At 51.6% G+C, this 23,391-nt stretch overlaps 1 protein-coding gene across 2 annotated transcripts in view; it reads right to left on the bottom strand.

The window, feature by feature from the left end:
• CUX1 (cut like homeobox 1) overlaps positions 1-23,391 on the bottom strand; it is a 380,313-nt gene that overhangs the window by 172,513 nt on the left and 184,409 nt on the right. For both annotated transcript variants that reach the window (XM_054167076.1, XM_054167074.1), the window contains 3 exons: positions 17,849-17,972; positions 16,067-16,143; positions 15,199-15,265 (listed from right to left, as the gene is read on the bottom strand). In XM_054167076.1, coding sequence (XP_054023051.1) covers positions 15,199-15,265; positions 16,067-16,143; positions 17,849-17,972 — 268 coding nt within the window. The remainder of the gene's footprint in view (positions 1-15,198; positions 15,266-16,066; positions 16,144-17,848; positions 17,973-23,391) is intronic.

Genomic DNA, 23,391 nt, shown 5'->3' with positions numbered 1-23,391 from the left:
CAGTGGACGAGGCAGAGACATTTCATCCTCTCCAGAGCGACAGCATCATCCTTGGGCCCAGGGAAAGGAAACAGCCTGAAGAATTCCCACTAGCACAAGAGGAAAGATCCAAAGCAGATACCTGGGGGAGTCGAATTCCAAGTCATTCTGACACTTTTCCAAGGCAGGAGCATCTGGAATCTTTCCCCCCCTGTGTCTGTATTAATCTACAGGGAAATTAACTGCTACAAGCTCGGCGGTGTAGGGGTTAATTCCGACGGCTGTCGAATGCCCCAAGTCTGTGCTCTGTTCATCAGAGCATTAAATCTGAAAGCTCAAGAGAGCAGTGCAGCCGTGCTGCAAGGGCTGTGTTATAAAGTCCTGCATTAAAAATTCATATCTAGGCTTGCCACAGCCCTCTGCTCTGGCTGAAAGCAGAGCTGCCGGGGAAACGGCAGACACCCCACCGGCTGGCTGGCAATTGGAGACATTCCTCAACAAACAGCACCTCAGGAAGGGAATGAAAGGGCAAACAAACCGTGAAACAAATCAATGAGTTCAATTATCTCCCTCTCCCTCAGAAAGGAAACTTTTCATTTTTAAGGCTGCTTCATGAAATCTTTTAATGACAGCCCAGGAGAAGGACGCTGAGCAGCCTGGCTGCCGGGCCGGCTGCTCGGCAGCGCTCTGGGCTGCTCTCACACCAGGCAGGGACTCCCAAACGGAGCAGGGGGCAGGGAGGTCTCCACAGAACAGCTCTGCTTACCCTTGCCATTGCTGTCAGCACGTGGGAGAAAGGCTGGAGAAACTGCTCCCACTGAAGTGTCTCCAGCCAGGAGTGAATGCAGAGGTACTCGGAGCGTGGTTACTCCAGGGGTACATTCTCAGCCCTCACCGCTGTGAGGGCTGCCTGCACTTCACAGCAATTTATGGCAACCCCAGTGGTAGGGGACAGGGTTCAGAAGGATGGAAATGTGTGTGTTGATGAAAGCTGGATGTGCCCCTCAGGTTATCTGTCTGATGCAACCGCTGCACTCAGGCAGGTTAATAATCCACATACCACCAATGGGGGAATGGGCAGGAAATGAAACATCAGGAAAGACAATTCCTTGAGGAAACCAAGCAAAGGAAGTTCCCAGTTCCACAATCCTCCCTTGCAATTCTGCTAAGCACCAACTCTAGCAAAAACATCACTTTTCCCACTGCTGAAGTTTGAATCAAAGGCAAGATTACCAGATTGCTGTGTCCACCTTTGGGCTCCCCAGCTCAAGAGAGCCAGGGATCTGCTGGAGGGAGTCCAGTGGAAGCTATGAGGATGGCTGGGGGACTGGAACATCTCTGCTCTGAAGAAAGGCTGAGAGCCCTGGGGCTGTTCAGTCTGCAGAGGAGAAAGCTGAGTGGGGATCTGACCAATGTCTGTAACTATCTGAGGGGTGGGTGGCAGGATGAAGGTGCCAGGCTTTATTTGTGGTGCCCAAGACAAGAAACAGCAGGTACAAGCTGGAACCCAGAAGGTTCCACATCAACATGAGGAGAAACTTTTTCACTGTGAGGGTGCTGGAGGCCTGGAGCAAGCTGCCCAGAGAGGTTGTAGAGTCTCCTTCTCTGGAGACTTTCAAAACCTGCCTGGATGTGTTCCTGTGTGAGCTGCCCTGGGTGACCCTGCTCCAGCAGCTGGGTTGGACTGGATGATCTCTGAAGGTCCCTTCCAATCCCTACCATTCTGTGGTTCTGTGAGAAGGAAGAAGATGGCTGGAAGCCATTGGGCAGAAGTTGCCATGGCAGTTTTTTCCCCATCTATATTTATATGCTTGATAGTATAGCTGGAAACCAGCCTGACTTCAACTCAGCACTCCAGGTTATGAGCAGTTCAACCACAGGAGTTCATCCAGAGGTGCAGGAGGGCAGGCTGATCATCTAACACGTGCAGTCCATAGGGAACTGAGGAGATTGATGCCTGGTAGCCAGCACAACACAAGCCCAGACTGGCCTACAGCCCCTCACAAAGGAAAAACTGTGCTGAGGGAGGGGGAAACAAAAGCCACAGTTCATCTGGAAGTTCATTAGTTTGAGGTTGCATAGGTGGTGATCACAAGGCACCAAAGATCATCTGTCACAAAGTGCTACACAAGGTCAGTGACCCTGAGGCAGTGCTTCAGACAAACTCATTTGGGCTCAAAATCTGCTCCTAACAGGCATTTCAAACGTGCAGGAGAGAATCACTTAGCTTGGGTTCACTCTGGGCATCAGGAGGCTGTAGTTAAGCCACATAAAGGCAGAAGTTGTCCTTTCTTCTACCCACTGCTGTGACTTCCCAGTTCTGACCCTTGCTGAGTGCCCTCCATGCCCCCAGCCTCCCTGTGACTCAGTTTCTCAAAATCACAGAATGTGAGGGGCTGGAAGGGACCTCCAAAGCTCATCCAGGCCAACCCCCTGCCAGAGCAGGGTCACCCAGAGCAGCTCACACAGGAACACATCCAGACAGGTTGTGAATATCTCCAGAGAAGGAGACTCCACAACCCCCCTGGGCAGCCTGCTCCAGGGCTCTGGCACCTCACAGGGACAAAATCCTTCCTCCTCTTGTTTCCATGGCACTTCCTCTGCCTCAGCTTCCACCACTGCCCCTTGTGCTGGCATTGGGCATCCCCCAGCAGAGCCTGGCTCCAGCCCCTGGGCTCTCACCCTGCACAGCTTTAGCAACAGCAATGAGGTCACCCTCAGGCTCCTCCTCTCCAGGCTACAGAGCCCTCAGCTCCCTCAGGCTCTCCTCATCAGGAAGATCTTCCACTGCCTTCAGCATCTTTGTGGCTCTGTGCAGGACTCTCTCAAGCAGTTCCCTGAGGTCCTTCCTGACCTGAGGGGCCCAGAACCAGACACAATACTTCAGATGTGGCCTCAGCAGGGCAGCCTGTTAAAAAGGGGAGGCATCAACCCATGCCCTTGGTTTCCTGCAGGAAGACACCAGGTAAGTGCTAAGGGTTAACAAGATCAGGCTCCCAGGCCTGTCAGTGCATTTGTTTATTTAATGCTCTACCTGAATGCTAATGAAGTCATTACAGGCCCACACCTAGCCTGTTCTTTCTCCTGGTTTTAGTGCCTGCACCATCCTGCCTAAGCCCTTCTGCTGCAGGAGCTGCCCAGAGCACCCTTCTCTTCCCAGGCCCTGAATTAATGCTCAGCCCTGGCTCCTAGCTCCTTGGGTTTGGGATTCAGAGAGAACTCAAACACTGATTTACAGTGGTCAAACATTCCATCAAGATAATGAGATTTAGTTCTGTCACACCAGGTACCTTCAGTGACACAGAAGCACACCCCCACGTGGTGCCACTGTCCCTTATTTGGGATCAGAGGATATGCAAATGAGACAATATTTCTTAGGTCCCATTAAGTGATGCCTCCAGGATGACCACAAGGGGCTGCTCCTCTGACACCCCCACTGCTCCAAGCTGCAGCTGCTTCCAGAGAAGTCTTTGATTTGCTGGCAGTGACAATGCCACCACGTCTGGGCCATGCTACTGCTGAAACTGCTGCAAGTCTGCAGACCAAACCCCCCTGTTCTCCTCTGAGCACAACACAGGCAGATCACAGAATGGGTTAGGAGGGACCTCCACAGCTCATCCAGTCCACTCCCCCTGCACTCAGCAAGGGACATCCTCCACTAGATTAGGCTGCCCAGAGCTTTGTCCAGCCTCGCCTTCAGTATCTCCAGGGATGGATCCCAACCACCTCCCTGAGCAACCTGTTGCAGTGTCCCAGCAGCCTCATGACGCAGAACTGGTTCCTCACATCCAATCTCATCTCAATCTCAGTTTCAAACCATTGCCCCTGGTCCTGTCACTGCAGGCCTTTGGGAACAATCCCTCTGCAGCCTTCTTGTAGCCCCTTCCTGAAGGGGCTCTAAGCTCTCCCTGGAGCCTTCTCTTCTCCAGGCTGAACAGCCCCAGCTCCCTCAGCCTGTCCCCATAGGGGAGGTGCTCCAGCCCCAGGGGTGCTGAGGTGCAAGTGCTGAGGGTGACTCCTGTGTGTAATGCCAACACAGCTGCTTCCCTGCTACAGCCATGGAGGATAAGGGTCAAAAGACAATCCAAGGATTTTCATGGGGGTGGGCAGGAGAAACAACTTCCAGGAGTTTTAAAGCCCTTGTAAAGGCAGCAGGGATGACCTACAGGTACAGTGATGCAGGCACAGGACCCTAATGTCAGCTCCCCAAAGTTCCCAATGCCCACAGCACCAGCAGATAACACAAAAGAGAAACACTTCTTAACTTCACAGCAGCTGTGGAGAGGATAAAATCCCTGTTTCTGCAGGAAGGTGGCTTAGAGCAATACATCATTGCAATACTGGGTCACACCAACCACATCAGTGCTCCAGGATGGGGGAAGAGTAATGCCCAGTGGAGAAGTACCTGGGGTGCTGGCTGGCAGCAGCTGAAGATGAGCCAGGGGGTGCCCAGGTGGCCAAGAAGGTCACCAGCAGCCTGGCCTGGAGTAGCAATGGTGTGTGCAGCAGGAGCAGGGCAGGGACTGTCCTCCTAGACTGGGCACTGGGGAGGCCACACTCTGGGTTTTGGGTTCAGTTTGGGGCTCCTCACTCCAAGAAGGACACTGAGGGGCTGGAGCAGGCCCAGAGAAAGGCAATGAAGCTGGGGAAGGGTCTGGAGAACAGGCCTGGGGAGGAGCAGCTGAGGGAGCTGGGGGTGTTCAGCCTGGGGAAGAGGAGGCTGAGGAAGACCTCATTGCTCTCTGCAGCTCCCTGGAAGAAGGCTGGAGCCAGGTGGGGCTTTTCTCCCTAGTAACAAGTGATAGGATGAGAGGAAATGGCCTGAAATTGTTCCAGGGGAGGTTTAGGTTGGACATTAGAAGAAACTTCTTCACTGAAAGGGTTCTCAAACGCTGGCCCAGGCTGCCCAGGGAGGTGGTTGAGTGCCCATTCCTGGAGGTGTTTCCAAGAGGCAGAGCTGTGGTGCTGAGTGCCATGGTTTAGCACCAGCCAGGGCACAGTCTGGCAACAGTTGGACTCAATGGTCTTAAAGGGCCTTCCCATCCAAACAACTCTATGATTCTAAAGCTGTCTGTAGGAAGCAAGGTGGTAGATGGAGCAGCAGATCTGCCAGCCCTGCCAGCAAACCTGGCTGCCAAAGGGAGGGAAGACAATGGCAGAGAGCCTCTTTGTCAGGATCCAGAGTCCCAGCGCTTGGGATCTGGCAGAGCCTGTGCCCCCCCAGGACAGCCATCTCTTTCCACTCCATGGGGTGCACAACACAAGCTCTCTGACTCATTCTTGTGCCTGCCCTCTTGTGTGGGAGTGGGAAAAGCAGCTGGAATCCATCTGCAGAGCACAAGGAGAGTCTGCAAGCACAAAGTCCACACTCGAGCCGTGTGGCTAGGTGGAGACAATGACTGCAGAACAGCTCACCTGGGAGCTCTGCCCTGTGACTGGGAAGAGGTAACCCTGCTGGCACTGCGAGCAGATGAACCACTTTGCTCTGGATGGTCCAAGGACTCACCCTGAGTGGCTCCCCCAGGATCCCTGCCCAGCAGCGGCTGTGCAGAATCCGTGCCCTGGCTGCCTCCACACACAAGCCCTCCCCAGGAAGCAGCTGTACCAAAATAGCTCTGTGGATCTGCCACTTGGCATTCCAAAGGATGAGACTATTCCAATTTGCAGACAAACATGAAAGGGCTGCGTGAAAACCCAGCTGAGCTGACTGGGACAGGGAGGGCCAAGGACCTTCTCCATGCCTGGGGGTAGATGAGCCTCTGGGAGAGGGCTGCTCCTCCCCTGGACACCAGGAGTGTTGGGGGCCTGGAGCACTGCCTGCTGAGGAGAGGCTGAGGGACCTGGGGCTGGTCAGTCTGGAGAGGAGAAGACTTGGAGGGGGTGTCATAAATGTTTATCAATAGCTGAGGGCTGGGGGTCAGGAGGGAGGGGACAGGCTCTGCTCATTCTGCTCCCTGGCACAGGACAAGGAACAATGGATGTAAGCTGCAGCACAGGAGGTGCCACCTCAACACAAGGGGGAACTCCCTCACTGTGAGGGTCCCAGAGCCCTGGAGCAGGCTGCCCAGAGAGGTGGTAGAGTCTCCTTCTCTGGAGGCTTTCAAGGCCTGTCTGGATGTGTTCCTCTGTGACCTGAGCTGGATTCTATGGTCCTGCTCTGGCAGGGGGGTTGGACTGGATGATCTCTTTGGATCCCTTCCAACCCCTGACATCCTGTGAGCCTGTGAACTCACTCTCCTCTTCTTCCTCCTCACAAAGCCCTCCCAAGCACCTTACAGACCTCAGCTGTTACAGATAAAATGAGCTACTGTGGCAAGATGGCTCCAAACCTGGGCTGCCTTTTAGCTGCAATGTCTGGGGGCCAGCTGGGAGAGGCCTCCTGCACAAGAAGCTGGGAGGCAGAGCCAGTTCCTGCTGGCAGGCTGGGACTGCTGGAACATGCTGGTGGTCCCTCTGCTCAGCACACCAAGGCAGTTTTGATAGCCTGAAGGTGTTTGGCTCCAGCAAGAGTCAAACATCAGGGATTTGGACTAGATGATCTCCAGAGGTCCCTTCCAACCCCTAGCAGTCTGTGCTCCTGTGAAGAGCAAGTGAGCAGAGACAGGACAGGGATGCTCTACCTGCTGTGACTTCACACAGACCCATGGACCAAGGAGGCTCTTCCAGGCAGTGTCATGCCCAGGAAGGCTCTGTGGCTGATGCCATACCCAGGATGCCCAAGAGCATGGCTGGCACAGTCCAGCATGGCTGGCACAGGCTAGCAGGGTCCTTTGATGCAGCACTTCGTGTTTATTTAGAGATCCCATCTAAGGGTGTGGTGTCAAGCCAAGGTTACAGATAACAGGGTGATGACTGGAATATGCTGCAGGACCCTAAGGCTATTTTCCCCCTCTTTGGGCTGTTAAATACCTCCAGCTTTTAGCCATCCTCAGAAAGGAACCAAGCTGTCCCACTCCAGGTTAAAACCCAGACAAAGAGAAGGGCTCAGGGCACTGCTGTGCTGTCACAGGGTTCTGTTAACTCACTGCACACAGCAGAAGGCTAACACAGAGCCCAGCCACAGCACTAACTCCAATCTCCAGATCAGAGAGTTCTGGGTGATTTGGGTGGGAAGGGATCCCCCCCTTGCAGTCAGCAGGGACAGCTGCAGCTAGAGCAGGTTGTTCAGAGCCACAAACCTGACCTGGAATGGATCCAGGAATGGAGCAGCTTCCACCTCTCCGGGCAGCCTGGGCCAGGCTCTCCCCCACCTTAGTGTCAAACACTTCTCCCTTCTCTCCACTCTGAAACTCCCTCTTTGAGTTCAAACCATCCCCCCTTGGCCTGTCCCAAGAGGCCCTGAGAAAAAGCCTGTCCCCAGCTCTCTGCCTTTGAGCACTGAAAGTACTGAAATGCTGCATTTCTCTGGCAGTCTCAGAAATGCACACCCAGGAAGGCAAACTAAACAGCACAAATCTTCGTGCTTCATGATTCTCACCTCTGCAGATTTCTAGACTCTAGCCAAGACCTTGATGCCTTTGAGCATTACACACTCCTCATGCCTCAGTTTCCCAGTCCCAATGGAAGGATGAGCATCCTTCACAGCAAGCACTCAGGACAGGCTGAGGGAGCTGGAGTTGTTCAGCCTGGAGAAGAGAAGGCTCCAGGGAGACCTCAAAGCAGCCTTCCAGTTCCTGAAGGGTACAAGAAGGCTGCAGAGGGACTGTTCCCAAAGGCCTGCAGGGACAGGACCAAGGGCAATGGTTTGAAATGAGAGCAAAGTAGATTGAGATTGGATGTGAGGAACAAGTTGTGCCCCAGGAGGCTGCTGGAACACTGCGACAGGCTGCACAGGCAGGCAGCTGAGACCTCATCCCTGGAGATATTGAAGGTGAGGCTGGACAGGGCTCTGAGCAACCTGCTCTGGTGGAGGATCTAGTGGAGGATGAGAAGAGCTTTGGAGGTCCCTTGCCATCCAAAGCAGGCTGTGGTTCCATGGCCTCACAAAGGCAAGAGATTCATGGGGACACTGCACTGCACTGCCCACAGCTCCCCACCTCACTGCTTGCCTGCTTTGGCTGGAGGCTGAACCAGAAACCTGAGCAGGCCAGGCTGCCCTGCACGTGGGCTCCCAAGCCCCATTTCACTCAAGAGCTTTGGATTAAACTGAGCAGATCTCCAAAGTCTTTTCATTTCATCTTCATTTCGGGGGGGGGGGGGGGGGTTAAGCAAAATATTCCTGTTCTCCTGTGACATTCAGCCTGCTGAGTTTTGCACAGGGCAGACAGTTAAAACTTTAAACAAATAAACTGTGCAGTGTAAAAATAAACCCTGCTTCCTGTAAAATCAGAGACATTCACTTTTAATTCCCTTTTTGAGCCTTCACTAAAATCAGTTCTAACATCTTCCCTGCTTTCTCAACACCCTCTCCCCTTACCACTGGCTCCTGGGCTTTCACTGATGACTAGGAAATTCAAGAAGAGGAACAAAAAAAACTGTCAGGAGACATAGCCCTGGGAAGTTCTCCACCTCCTGTTTTTTAGGGAAATCACTTTAAATACAGCAATAATTTGAGAGCATCATTAGAAGCTAATGACTCATCAAAAGGACAGGAAATAGGAAACTTGAAGACCTTAAAGGCACAGCAAATAGGAGCTGTTTCATGTCGTGTCCAAGAGAACCACCCCAACTGCAGGATCTCAGGCTCAGTGGGGGGAAGCAGCCTTGCAGACCATCTCTCAAAGTAATTATGTGGTGCTGGAGGGAGCAAAACTTTCTTTGTTACTCAGCTTGACCCTGGGCACCATCCAAACAGAAGACTACAAACACTTGAGAAGTGATAGATTGGTAGCAGCCAGCACTTGAAGCAGAAAAATATGTGCAAGGATTTCAGTACTTCGTAAGGCAGATTCAGTTCTCACTGTTTATTGGGGATTGTTCCTCTGAAGTCCAAGGGAACTGAGGTTGGCCCCCCTGGAACAGAAGATTTCACAGGACTACTTGAAGACCAATCCCATCAGGTCAGCTTAGGCAGGAAGAAGCTTTCAGGAATTCTCCAAACTGCCCTCAAGCTCAGTACCACACTCCTGCCATGCAGAGAGCCACATCTTGGATACACACAATGGTTTGGATTGGAAGGGACCACAAAGATCATCCAGGCCAAGCCCCTGCCATGGGCAGGGACACCTCCCACCAGCACAGCTTGCTCAAGTCCTCATCCAGCCTGGCCTTGAGCAGCTCCAGGCAGGGGGCAGCCACAGCCTCCCTGGGCAACCTGTGCCAGAGTCTCCTCCCCACCCTGTCAAGAATCTCTTCCTCATCTCCAGTCTCAATCTCTCCTCTCCCAGCTCAAAGCCATTGCTCCTCATCCTGGCACTCCCAGCCCTTGTCCAAAGTCCCTCCCCAGCTCTCCTGGAGCCCCTTCAGGTACTGGAAGGTCTGAGGTCTCCCTGGAGCCTTCTCTTCTCCAGGCTGAACAGCCCAAACTCTCTCAGCCTGCCCTCACTGGGGAGGTTCTGTAACCCCCTGATCATTTTCATGGCCTCCTCTGGACCCTCTCCAACATCTCCAGTCCTTCTTGTGTTGGAGGCACCAGAGCTGGAGGCAGTAATTCACAGCAGTTGTTTCAGGATGACAAGCCAGAGGGACAGGATGTTGTCCAGAGGGGCCAGGACAAGGTCAAGAAGGGAGGCTTTGTGAACCTCCTGAGGTTCAAAAAGGCTAAAGGCAAGGTCCTGCACACAGGTCAAGGCAACCCCCGGTATCCATCCAGGCTGGAGATGAAGAGCAGGGGTGCACTTGGGGTGCTGGGGGGTGCAAAGGTGGGCTCCAAGCACTGCCAGCCCAGCCCCAGCCCCAGCCTGTCCTGGGCTGATCCCCAGCACTGTGGACAGCAGGGGCAGGGAGGGGATTTTGCCCCTCTGCTCTGCTCTGCTGAGACCTCCCTGCAGTGCTGGGGCAGCTCTGGAGCCCTCAGCACAGACAGGGACCTGTTGGAGAGGGGCCAGAGGAGGCCACAGCAGTGCTGGCAGCCCTCTGCTGTGAGCCCAGGCTGAGAGAGTTGGCCTTGGGCAGCCTGGAGAGGAGAAGTCTCCAGGGAGACCTTCTGGTGGCCTTGCAGTGCTGCAAAGGGAAATCAGAGATCTGGGGACAGACTTTTGATCAGGGCCTGTTGGGATAGGCCAAGGGGGGATGGTTTGAACTCGAAGAGGGAGATTCAGGATGAAGAGAAGGGAGAAATGTCCCTTCCAACCTGAAGCATTCTACGATTCCATGACTGCCTTAGCAGATATGAAAACCTTCTCCACTGCCTTTCCTCCGTGTGCTGCTCCCAGACCTCACGGAAAACCAGAGAGGTAACAAAGCTGGCAGCAGGGCTGCTCTGACTGACAACCCCAGCCCAAGCATTTTCTGCTTTCTGTTGTTTATGAAGGCTTTTTCCTGCAGAACAGGGGCGGGGAGGGGGCAGTACCTAAAATCCTCACAAGACTACTTAACATTTACTGGTAAAAATGTAGCATTTCAGTGAAATTCAATATTTTCTCTCATCAAAGGCAGGGAGCCTCAGCCCACATGTTAACAGCAATGTAACAAGCCTACTGTATGTGCTACAACCAAAGATCCTTTTCCAATTAGGATTCATTTAAGGCCGGGGGGAGAGGAGGGGAGGGAGCCAAGAGGTGGCTCTGGAATTGAGCTAAAACCGGAGCTGAAGCGCTGGGGCTGGGAGCAGGAACTGCTCAGCTGGGAATCCCAAACGCCTGCTCCCAGCCCCTGCAGCAGGCCAGGAGGGAAAGAGCAAGGTGAGCCAGGAGAAGACTAAGGAAATACACACTAGAATGGTTCTTTTTCTGCAGAGGAGGGAGAAGAGGGGGGAAAAAAAGAAGTAGTCTGCTGCATTAGGGGCAAGAAAGCCCTCAGCAGTCTTTAATCTTCCCTAAACTCAGCTCTGGGCTTGCCTGCTGGACCCAGCCCTGACAGAATCTGCAGCTCCAGCTGGTTAGTGCTGGTGAAAGCCAGGTTTGCTGACGGCAAGGTGGGGGCCAGCAAGCAGAGTCAGTCTGAGGCCTCGGGAAGGATGTGGCTCTTTAATTGACCAAGGCAAGAGTAATCATTCATTTATTTAACCCAGAGATGATTATGATCTGAAAACCTTGAAACCCTCTTACACAACAACTGTTTTGGCAAGCCCCTCTGTGTTCCAACAAATATTAAACTGTGCTTGCCATTTGTCTAAGGAATCTTGTATTAATAAACATGAAGAAGAACACTTTTACCTCCCACACTCCACGACAGAGGAAAACAAAGCCCAGCTGTAGTCATCAATGGATCCTTGTTCTGCACAGAAAGGCTAATTACATTTCACTTCAAGCCTACACATGGAAAACTTTGCTGCTGCCATCTTGTCAGATTCAGCTCCTGATGCCCCAGCTGACAGGCTGCAGGGACTGCACACAGGGAACTCCTGGTGGCCATTAACACCTTCGGTGCCCTGCCCGAGGCTACCTGCGGGACGGGGGCTGGGGAAGGGGCAGGGGCACACGCTGCCCCTCTGCCCGTGCATTGCCTGCCCCTCTGCCCGTGCATTGCCTGCCTGTTGGCAAAGGGCCAGGGCACTTGGGTAAGGCTGCCATGACAGAAGCTCATTTGACTGGAGATTTTAAATTCAGCAGCACCAGAGGAGGGCCACAGGGATGGTCCAAGGGCTGGAGCAGCTCTGCTATTAGGATAGGGTGAGGGAGCGGGGGGGTGTTCAGAAGAAGAGAAGGCTCCAGGGGGACCTCAGAGCTGCCCTCCAGTAACCTGAAGGGATCCTCCAGGAAGGCTGCAGAGGGACTTTTCAGGAGAGTGTCTGGGGATAGGACAAGGGGGAATGGTTTGGAGCTGAGGGAGAGCAGGGTTAGACTGGAGCTGAGGAAGAAGTTCTTCAGTTTGAGGGTGGGGAGACTCTGGAACAGGTTGCCCAGGGAGGCTGTGGCAGCCTCCTCCCTGGTGTTGCTCAAGGCCAGCTTGGATGAGGCCTTGAGCAACCTAGTTGAGAGGGGTCCCTGCCTATGGCAGGGGCGTTGGAGCAGATGATCTCTTGAGGTCCTTCCAGCCTGAGCCATTCTGTGATTCTATGAACTCCTTTGGAGATGCCTCACCAGCACTGAGCCCAGGCAGTACCTCCACACCTCCTGCATGCAGCACTTGGAGCTGGGACTCTGAACAGCTTAAACACACACCAGGCTGCCCTAACAACTCCCAGCCTGAAGACCACAACAAGCAGTGCCTAGGACAAAGCCCAGACTCCCGAATGCTGATGCTGAAAGACTTCCTCCTGCGTGTTTCTCTTCCTGCTCCTTCTTTGTTGGAGGGCTTTCCAGAGCTGCACACAGTGGTGAGACAGCTTCATTCCACAACTGAGACTCCTCAAAGTGCTGTTAGCTTTACAAAAAAATTGACAATTATCTTCTTTTTTCTTTTTTTTTTTTTCCCCCCTGCAGGCAACTCCAATTCATCTGCCTCAAATGAGTGTCTGTAAAGCTAACAATCCTGGCCCCAGATAAAAATCACATGTTTTTAAAAGAGAAAATTAAAATTGGCAATACAAGGAGCCTCTCAGCCTCAGATCAAAAGAGAGCATTTGTGTGTAGAGAAGAATCAAACTGTCTTTCACCCTTTTTTATTGGGGGTTGGTTGGTTTTGGGGTTGTTTTTTTTCTTTTTCTCCCAGCTCTTACAATTAAAAAGAGATGACTCAATCCCACTGTCTACATTCAGTTCCCTTTTCATCTTCTTCTCGATTTCCATATTGCAAAATTTGGGCTCCCAACACCACAGATCAGCCTTGTTATGCAAGAACTATGGCCATAAATATCATAGGATGGCTTGAGTTGGAAGGGGCCTCCAAAGGTCATCCAGTCTAACCTCCCTGCACTCAGCAGGGACATCCTCTACCAGATCAGGCTGCTCAGAGCCTTGTCCAGCCTGACCTTCAATATCTCCAGGGATGGAGCCTCAACCACCTCCCTGGGCAACCTGTTGCAGTGTTCCAGCAGCCTCCTGGTGCACAACTTGCTCCTCACATCCAATCTAAATCTGTTCCTCTCTCATTTCAAACCATTGCCCCTGGTCCTGTCCCTGCAGGCCTTTGGAAGCAGTCCTTCTGCAGCCTTCTTGTAGCCCCTGCAGGGACTGGAAGGCAATTTTAAGCTTTCCCTGAAGCCTTCTCTTCTCCAGGCTGCCCAACCCCAGCTCCCTCAGCCCGTACTCGCAGCAGAGCTGCTCCAACCCCCTGATCCTTTTTGTGGCCCTCCTGTGGACCTGCTCCATCAGGTCCATGTCCTTCCACATCCAAAGCAATGAAGAAATATTTCTGCTGTTACTAGGTCCTACAAGTTTGTTTTCACAGTACATTAGTTTGGGAGATAAAGTACAAGCTTAATGTCTGCTCAGGATTCAGCTCCATGATCACCATACTCTAGACCCAGCCTTCATAATCATTCTGCTACAGAACACAATAAATTTCTTGTTCCTGCAGATGCTCCTAATTTTATTTAATTCCCTCTCTATTAGGTAAAAATCATAGGAAAATATTTCTGCCTGAGTCTCTCTGAAGGAATGAGACACATTAGAAATGCAAACAAACATTTCAGAGTGCATCTTCTGCTCGCTACAAGATGAATTACAGCACGGAGGGAAACAGCCTTCAAAACTGAAGTGGATGCTCTGCAAGTAACAACATTCAAAAGGCTGAGTGGTTATTAGGTTCAGTGCCTACAGCCACTGAGCCCTGAGCCTTTGACTCTTGCTGCAGAAGTGACTGCAAGACAGAATAACAGCCAGAGAGCTGCCAGGATCAGTTCTGTGCAGAAGAGCCCAGCCAGGCAATCTGCAGCAATTTAAGGCTCCATCAGAAACATCATTAGGATATGTCTGAGTCTCAGAGAAGGATGTAATCAATGAGGGAACAAAATACTTCTCATCATCTTCCTGGAACTGAAAGGAAACTGGACTTAGGGAGCAACCCAAAAATCTACCGAACTGATTATCCTGAGGGACCCAAAAGGTGTCTCAACCCCAAGTGCTGATTCCTGACTGCTATGGATTGGATTTTGCAAGCTCCAAGCTCCCCATGCACTCAGGGGAGAACTGGATCCTCACTGAGAAGTGGATCCTCAGTGGGGAACTGGATCCCACAGATGAATACATTAAAACTGGAGCCCAATCTGCCTGCCTTTGCAAGCCCTGTATTATCCTCCCTGCCAGGAGCCATAGCAGAAAGCACTCCCCACAGGCAAAACCAGACCATGCCCTTCCTCCCACCCAGCCTGGGCTACAGTTTCTCTTGCCCCTGCATGGGGACTGCCAGCAGCTTTCCCTTACCATTTCTCCTCTATCAGAACAGGTGGCAAGGGCAGGAGCACTGAATCTCCGTTCACCCCCTCGCTTGGATGCTGAGGTGAAGCTGGGGCTCTGCAGGACACAGGGATGTGCCTCTTCCAGCCCCTGCCCTTACAGCAGGCCAGGGACACCCATCTGAGATGGCTGCTTCTTTCCCACCCCCTTTCCAGACACAGGAATGACTCTCTGGGTTTAGTCCTGCTTGATGTGAGATGCCTTCTCATTACCAACTTCCCTTAAACATGAAGGGTTCAAAGACAAACAGCAGAGCTCTGTCTCTCTCTTGCTGCTTCCTGCACTGATTGTTAATAAAGCCAGGGGCTAATTGAAACCAGCAGTCATTAAGAAGACAAGGATATCCATTTTTGAGACTACCTTCAAGTTCTGCTTGAAAGCAAGGAAAATCTGCCCCAAAATGCTACTCTCTGTAATTTGGGGTGAATGTGACAGCAACTTTGACTGCTACCCCAAGAGCAGAAGAGGCAGGGTGTCTCACAGTGAATCCTTCACCAGACTAGCTTTTATTTTCAGCAGGACTGGAAGATGACAGGAGAGATCTTCTGTCTGAAATTGCTCCATTTTTCAAATAAAGTCTAAGAGCTAGATGGTACAAAGCACCTGAGAGGGGAGCCAGGCCTGCAGGAGCCTGGGGGCCAGGAGATGTGCCTCACTGAGTGGAAGAAAACCTGAAAAGTAATAATCCCTCCATAGGAGACCAAATTATGCCCATGTTTCCCAGCAAATTTGGGCTCCTGAATCACTTCCACCTCGTCTGTCTCCAACAGACAGATGCAAACCCAAATAAAAGCAGTGATAGCCTGAAGGGAGACATAGAAAGAAAACAGTGAAATCTTACTTTGCAGTAGTTTCTTCATCGTATTTTGTTTTCAGATCAAATAGCTCTGTTCTGGTTTTTTCCAAGGCTAAAAGGCACAAATATGAAGCATTACAGCACTGTAACAGCAGCAAAGAAAGCAACCAGCCTCCTCCTTTTCCTTTTATTCAGCCAGAAATAAAGCTGAGCACCTTCTGAGGAAGGAGTCTTTGCTTTACCTTTCTACCTAGGCAAACTGGTAGGAGTTAGGAAGAAAGAGAGCTTCTGGTTGCTCACCATTTCTAAAGGTAGTTCCCTGGCACTGCAAACCCTCCCAGTTTCTGCTTAACAAAGCCAGACCTTATTAAGTTCCTATTAAGCTGGCTAACCTGCTTATTCCTTGGAAATGTTTAGTGCAGTAATGCAGGGAATAAAATCTCTTGTGTTCTTATAGCAAACAAACCCAAATGTGTCCAGGCCTGGGATCTCCAAGTATGCAGAGATGGACATTAATGGCAAGCAAGTCACAGCAACAGGCAAGACACATTGGTAGAAGCTGGGGCTGTGCTGAACACAGGGCACTGTGTATTTGGCATGGCTTGGAAATGTGTGGAACCAGAGCAACCCACGACATGGATGAAGAGCCCCACGGCCTGCTGGCACTGCAGAGATGCTCTAAAGCCTTTATGTGTCTCACGCTTGGCCTTGGCCACTGTATCTCCCAACAGACTGGCTGCAGCACAAGGGTTCATGGAGGTGTGAAGCCCAAGAGCTCTGACTGACAGAGCACATTCAAAGCCCTGCTGGACCTCTCTGCCCTTGCAAGAGCTGGTTCACACACAGGCCTGAGCTCTCTATCCTCTCACCTCCAGCCTGATCATTGGGAAAGGTCAGAAGAGCAATGCCAAACCTGTTTGCAACGCTTGAACCTTGTGTTCGGCTTCTTCCAGCTTGGAGGCTGTGGACATCTGTGTCTCCTGCAACTTCCTGCGAGGGGAAGAGGAGAGGTGAGAACAGAGCTCCTAGTCATGTTCAACAACTCTCTTGTATTTTGCAGATTTGCAAGAGAGAGTGATTAAATGTCTCAACTGTAATCAGACAACTGACAACACCACCCAGACTACAAGGTGCTTCAAGGGAAGCCATAAATCACGTCAGGCTGCAATCCTGACTCCTGTTTGCAGTCCCACTGATTAAAATTTTAGCAGTGCAGCCACCTCAGAACATAAGCTGTGAACATTAGACAGGAGCTGACTGCTACATAAATGACAACTTTAGTGGAAGGTTTTCTTGAGCATAATTTGTTTTGGAAATGTCACACACATTAAGAAAATTGTCACCAAGCACCCTCTGTTGTACAAAGTTAGCACAGGAAGAATGATGCATTTCCATTTGACTGTCATCATGAAGGAATCTGTTGCCATAACTGATACAGTGAATAGAGGGAGGCAGCTGGTTCAGCATCACTGCAATGGATGCCAAACCCAGACACGTTAGGAGCTGCTCTTTAGGGAAGCACACACATTTCGCAACAGATCTCACACTGGGAGTTGTATGGAATGGGAGCAAACCTTTAGCAGGCTCACATTTCTGATGTCCACAGGCAATATTCTATTGCTTGTGACACAGAATATCCCTGAGTGGCTATGGGTTGGAAGGGACCTCTGGAGCTCATCCAGGCCAAGCCCTGCTGGAGCAGGGCACCCACAGCAGCTTGCCCAGCACCACAATGCCCAGGGGGGGTTGGAAGCTCTCCACACCAGGACACTCCACAACCTCTCTGGGCAGCCTGCTCCAGGCCTCCAGCACCCTCACAACAAACAACTTTCTCCTCCTCTTCACAGGGAACCTCCTGGAGTCCACTTTGTGCCCCTTGTGCTGTCCCTGGGCACCACTGAGCAGTCTGGCCCCAGCCTCTTGCCCCCCACAGCTCCTTCAGCTCTTGCTGAGCATCGATCAGATCCCTTCTGGGGCTGCTTTTCCCCAGGCTCTCAGCCCCAGGGCTCCAACCCACCAGCTAAAAAGCTCAGGTGAACTGAAGGGCTTGCACATGAACTTGACCATGTTACAACTTCAGAGCTATTGCTCCATGGGAGAAATAACTTTTCAAGACAGGGAAAGCATCCTCCAGGAAGTCCCTCTGCAGGTCTTGTCCTGCCCTGATTTGTTTGCCCACTAACCTACAAGACTCCAACACTGCCTGCTCATTTGAAAAAGGTTACAAACACACCCAAGGTGCTTCCAAAAAGAAACAATTACAACACATCTTATTTTGCCAATCTCTTCAGGATGATCCAGGCTCAGCCCCCCCCTCACAGACAGTGCCAGAGGAGCAGGGCTGATGCCTCTTTCCCCCAGGAACCATCTCAAACAGCTCAGGGTTGGACAGGACTGAATTACACTGCGGGCTAATGGAGAAAGATTAGTGTCACAGAGGACAATCCAGCCAGGGAAGAAGAAAAGCAGGTTTGCAGCCTCCTGAACATGCCACTTCCCCCACAGAAACAATCTGTCCTTGTTTTACTTCCACACTTCCCAATTGTTTCTGTGTGCACAGTTGAGTATCAAATGATTCCGGGGCAAACACATCAATCGCCGGCACGGCTCCGTGTCTGAGCTGCCTTGGAACACCAAAGGGAGGCCTGGCTGGGAAGATTAAACAGCAACACACATCTCTCCCCCTCACACTCACCTCTCCTTCTCTGCAAAATCATTCTGCAGCTTTTGTTCCTTCTCCAGGGCTATGTTCTCCGCTTGGTTCTTCAGGGTCTGCTCATACTCGCGGATCTTCTCTTTAAGTGCTTTTATTGTAACCTCTGCAGAGAGACCAGGAGGGAAGAGTTGAGTTTACACAGCTCCACGTGGTTCCACTGCACAAGGCTTCCTTTACCCTGTAGGCTCAGTGTGTTTTAAACTTTAGCTCTTCAACTCTGACACAAAATCAATGGCTATGAGTCCCTTTGGAGACCTTTTACTCCCTAAATGTTAAATTGAACTTTAAGCATGTAGGTTGCGAAGGATCAATGGAGTGTGTGGGGAAGGGGAGCAAAGGAGGTTCCTCTAACAGGACTTCTACAAAACAAGAAGGGAAAAAAGAAATCAATTGTAAAATATAATATCAGCTTATTGACTGGGCTCAAATTAGCTGGCTGGCTAGTGGAGATTCATGCAGTGCTGCTGGAGGTGTAAGTCTGCAGCTTACACCCAGGACAGCTCACTCACGCAGCTCTGCTCCTGCACAGAGGCAGCTCTGCCATGGTTCAGGCACTGATGCAATCCAGCACTATCTGAACACCCATCTGGGGTACAGCTACCTCCTGCTTCACAGCTGGTGGCAAAGAAGGTGCTGAAGATTTAACTGCTGCACTAACAGCAGATCAGATTCTGGGTGACAAGTGGTGTCCCTCAGGGGTCTGTACTGGGACTGCTGCTGTTCGAGATCTTCATCAGTGACACAGACAGCAAGGCTGAGGCAGATGATATCCAGCTGAGTGGTGCAGCTGGTAAGACTGAAGGATGGGATGGGCTCCAGAGGGATCTGGACAGGCTAGAGAAGTGGGCTGAGGAGAATTTCATGAGGTTCAATAAGGCCAAGTGCAAGATCTTGCACCTAGGTCTGGGCAATCTTGGATATCGATCCAGGCCAGGGGATGATGAGATTGAGAGCAGCCCTGGGAAAAGGACTTGGGAATGCTGGTGGAGAAGGAGGAGAGGAGGCCACCGAGATGATCAGAGGGCTGAAGCACCTCTGCCATGAGCACAGGCTGAGAGAGTTGGGGTTGTTCAGCCTGGAGAAGAGAAGGCTCTGGAGAGACCTTAAAGAAGCATTTCAATATCTGAAAAGGAAGGCTGGGCAGGGGCTGCTCAGAAGGGGATAGGACAAGGGGCAATGGTTTGAAACTGGAGCAGGGGAGATTTAGGCTGGACATCAGGAGGAAGCTCTGCACAATGAGAGTGGTGAGATACTGGAACAGGCTGCCCAGAGAGGTGGTTGAGGCCCCACCACTGGAGACATTCAGTATCAGACTTGATGTGTCCCTGGGCAACCTGCTCTAGTTGGAGGTGTGCCTGCTGACTGCAGGGGGGTTGGGCAAGATGACCTTGCAGGGTCCCTTCCAACCCCAAGCAATCTGTGTACCTCTGAGCCCTTCCTGTCCCAGCCATCTTGTCATCTGCACTGTTTTTAGCTACTGTCACTTTCTGAGTGCTCCTGCAGCCTTCCAGGCTCTTCCAGCCCTTCTCTCAGATACAGAAGGTATTTTGCTTTCATTGTGCCAGGTAATGAAGGCAAGAAGATGCACAGCCTCTGATGGACAGCATCTTGTTAGGTGCCCCAGCTCACTGCCAAGTGAGAGCCCTTTGATCCCAGCCGCAGGAAAGGAGGGAATCCTTATAGGGCTCAGAGGAGGAGCAGCAGGGCACTCAGCAGAGGCTGCTTTGTAACAGCAATGGAATTTGGAAGAAGCATTGGGACTGCCAGAGGACTCACAGCTAGCAACAGAGTGCAGTGTGCTCACGCAGGGATGTGCTGCTCCAGACAGCAGCTGCTGAGCAGCCACCACTGCCACTGCTTTGGGGAGAACACTCTCTGCATGTAGGCAGCGTTCCTAGAGGGACACTGGAGCAGACAGACTCTGCTATGAGAAGTAAAGCCTATGGGCATGGGGGGCTGGGGGGAATCTCCCTAATAACACACAAACCAACACACCACCCTTCCCAGTCTAGACTTTGAGGCTTGACCAAACTGTCACAGCAGAGAGCTGGTGACAAGGTTTGCCGGCTGGGAATTACAGAGAAGGAAGCTTGGACCACTCTGACCACCAAAAACGCAGAGGGAGAGTGGTAGAAATGCTTGCCAGCAACCCAGCTGCTCCTGACTGAAGGAGAGGGATTCTGCTCTCTGTGCAAAACTCAGCTGAGGCTCCTGGCTGAGGAAGAGGCTGTGAACAGCAAGTGTCACCTTTGGGGTTTTTTTCATTCTTTAAAGGGAGTTCTTCTCTGAGAATACAAATCCTGAATGAGCAGAGGATGCTCCTCCACACAGGATCATCCCCCAAGGGCCAAAGATGTCCTCTTTGGACAGGAGGCACCTTTGCCCCAGGTACTTCAGGCAGAGATCTGCAAAAGCCTTCAGGGATATGGCGAAGCAGGGAGTGAACTAATCCCATGGGAATGCCTGTAGGGGAATCTTCACCGAGGCTGAAGATTTAAAAAGGAAACTACCAAAAAAAAATAGTAGAAAGCTACCCAAAAAAAGTAGAAAACTAGGAAAAAAATATGCAAAAAGCACAAAAATATGGGGAAAAACTGTAACAAAATCTGGTTTCCCCTTCAGGCATCTAAGAGGTGTTGGGCAAGGACAGTTTAATCCTCTACATGCCTTGGAGAACCAAGTGCCCTCTTTGCTGTCCAGGTCAGCTAAAGCTTGTCAGCCACTGCCACTGCCAGCAGTTTGGGAAGAAGTTCTTACAGGCACTGCAGAGCTCATACACAGTCCTCCAAACAAAGAGATTAACTGATCAAAGCACCCCAGCCAACAGCAGGCTTTCCCCTGGATCTCTTATTAATCCCTGTTTGAAACAGGAGTGTGGAACTCCAGCACCAGAGAGAAAAACCACACCAAGGCCACAGTGGCAAAACAGAGAGGCAGTCAGTGCACACTGGGGGAACACAAACTGCCACTGCATGAGCAGTGCCAGCAAAATGCTCTGCAAGTTCAGAACTTGTCATGCCTGGCTGTCCAGGATGCACAGCCTCGGGACAGCTCTGCACAGCAAACTGCAATCATTGCATGTTCCCAGCACAAACCCTGTTGGGTTTAGGGCACAACAGCTCCCAGCCTGACTGAGATTGGATGTTAGGAAAAAGTTCTTTACAATGAGGGTGACTGAGCAGTGGAATAGATTGCCCAGAGAGGTGGCTGAGGCCCCAGCCCTGGAGATGAATTCAAGATCACTTGATGTGGCTCTGGGCAGCCTGCTCTAGTTGGAGGTGTCCCTGGTGACTGCAGGGTGAGGCTCAACAAGGCTCTAAGAGACTTCATCTAGTCGAGGGTGCCCCTGCTCACTGCAGGGGGGTTGGACTGGATGACCTTTAGAGGTCCCTTCCAACCCAGGTGATTCTATGCCCTCTCCAGAGGTCACATCCTCTGTGGTAAACCAATTGTGTCTGCTCCTGCTGCTGAGAAGGAGAGGTCGCAGCCCCAGCCTAGTTGTTCAAGTAGCTTGCAAATGTTGTCCTTTTGGGTGGACAACAGAGATATACAAGAAAGCATCCAGTGGAGGCTACAAGGATGCTGAAGGGACTGAAACATCTGTCTGGTGAGGCAAGGCTGAGAGCCCTGGGGCTGTTTAGTCTGGAGAAGACTGAGAAAGGATCTTATGAATGTTTACAAATGTCTTCAGAGTGGTGTCAAGAAGGGGCCAGGCTCTGTTCAGTGGTATCCTGGGATAGGACAAGAGGCAATGGATGCAAACTGGAACCCAGGAGGTTCCACCTCAACATGAGGAGAGTACTCTTTGCTGTGAAGACACTGGGGCCTTGGAGCTCCAGTCTCCATCATCTGGACTCGCTCCTGTGTGACCTGCCCTGGGTGACCCTGCTTTGGCAGAGGGGCTGGACTTGATGATCTCTAGAGGTCCCTTCCAACCCTTACCATTCTATGATTCTGTGACAATATTACCCCCCCCCCAAACACCTCAATTTTCTCTAAAGCCTGGGCAATTTCTCTTCCCACAACTCATTATTAAACATGGAGATGAAGAGTCCTGTGCCTGGGTGAGTAGATGCACGCTGAGCACATTCTGTTTCCTGCTGCAGGAAACTTCCTTCTGACTCACAAGAAAACTTTGCCAGCCCTAAAGCCAGCAGAGATTTTCCTGTTATTTCCATGTACTCTGGTCTCATTAAAACTTCCTTCAATAATTAAGCAGCATTAGCTGCTATTTACATTGCTCTATGGAGAGTCTCCAGAGTCAATATAAAGGCTGGAGGCTGACTGCACTCCAGCAGCACACTGCAGGTTTAGAGGAGGAAAAGCAGAGGACACAACAGAAGTTGCACTTCATACAGTGTGTGTCTAAAATACCTGATCTGTGTGTACTGGAGATGGACCAGCAGCACACACCCCCCCCACTGAACCTGGTGGCAGCAGCAGCACCACCTCCCAGAAAATGCCTGCATGTGACCTCAGGCAGGGCTGCAATTTCCAGGTAGTGTTGAAGGCTGCACCCAAACACAATCACAGAATGGGTTGGGTTGGAAGGGACGTTGAAGATCATCCAGTTCCAACCTCCCTGTCATGGGTAGAGACACCTTCCCCTAGCCCAGATTGCTCAAGCCTCCAGCTGACCTAGTCTTGGACACCTCCAGGCTTGGAGCCTCCACAGCTTCTCTGGGCAACCTGTTCCAGCGTCTCACCACCCCCCCGGGGAACAGTTTCTTCCTAATGTCAAATCTCAATCCAGCTTCATCCAGTGTGAAGCCATTGCCCCTCCTCCTGCCACTCTGTGCCTTTGTACAGGGTTCCTCCCCAGCTCTCCTGGAGCCCCCTTCAGGTATTGGAAGGCTGCTCTAAGATCTCCCCAGAGCCTCCTCTTCTCCAGACTGAACAGCCCCAACTGTCCCAGCCTGTCCCCATAGGGCAGGTTCTCCAGCCTCTGATCATCTTTGTAGCCTCCTTTGGACCTGCTCCAACACTCTCATTTGCTTCTTCTGCTGGGGGTTCCAGAACTGGACACAGTACTCCAGGTGGGGTCTCATGAGAGCAGAGCAAAGGGGCAGAATTCCCTCCCTTGCCCTGCTGCCCACATTTCTTTTGATGCAGCCCAGGACATGGTTGGCTTTCTGAGCTGCAAGTGCATGTTGCCAGCTCATGCTGAACTTCTCAAAACCCAGCACCCCCAAGTCCTTCTCCTCAGGGCTGCTCTCTATCCATTCTTTGCCCAGCCTGTATTTCTGCTTGGGATTGCCTCAACCCATGTGCAGGACCTTGCACTTGGCTTCGTTGAACTTCTTAAGCCTGATCAGGTCCATCTGGATGGATCCCTTCCCTACACTGTGTTGACCACACCACACAGCATGGTGTCCTTGCTAACTTGCTGAGGCTGTCTTGTGCCAGCACAGATGTTAAATAGCACTGGTCCCAGTACTGAGTCCTGTGTCCAGTTCTGGGCTCCTCAGTTTAGGAAGGACATTGAGAGACTTGAAGGTGTGCAGAGAAGGGCAACAAAGCTG

The sequence above is a fragment of the Dryobates pubescens genome, chromosome 13 (genome assembly GCF_014839835.1).
Source record: "Dryobates pubescens isolate bDryPub1 chromosome 13, bDryPub1.pri, whole genome shotgun sequence".
Taxonomy (NCBI): Eukaryota; Metazoa; Chordata; class Aves; order Piciformes; family Picidae; genus Dryobates; species Dryobates pubescens.
Note: the sequence above shows the minus strand (reverse complement) of the source record. Positions and strands in the feature narration are given on the sequence as shown.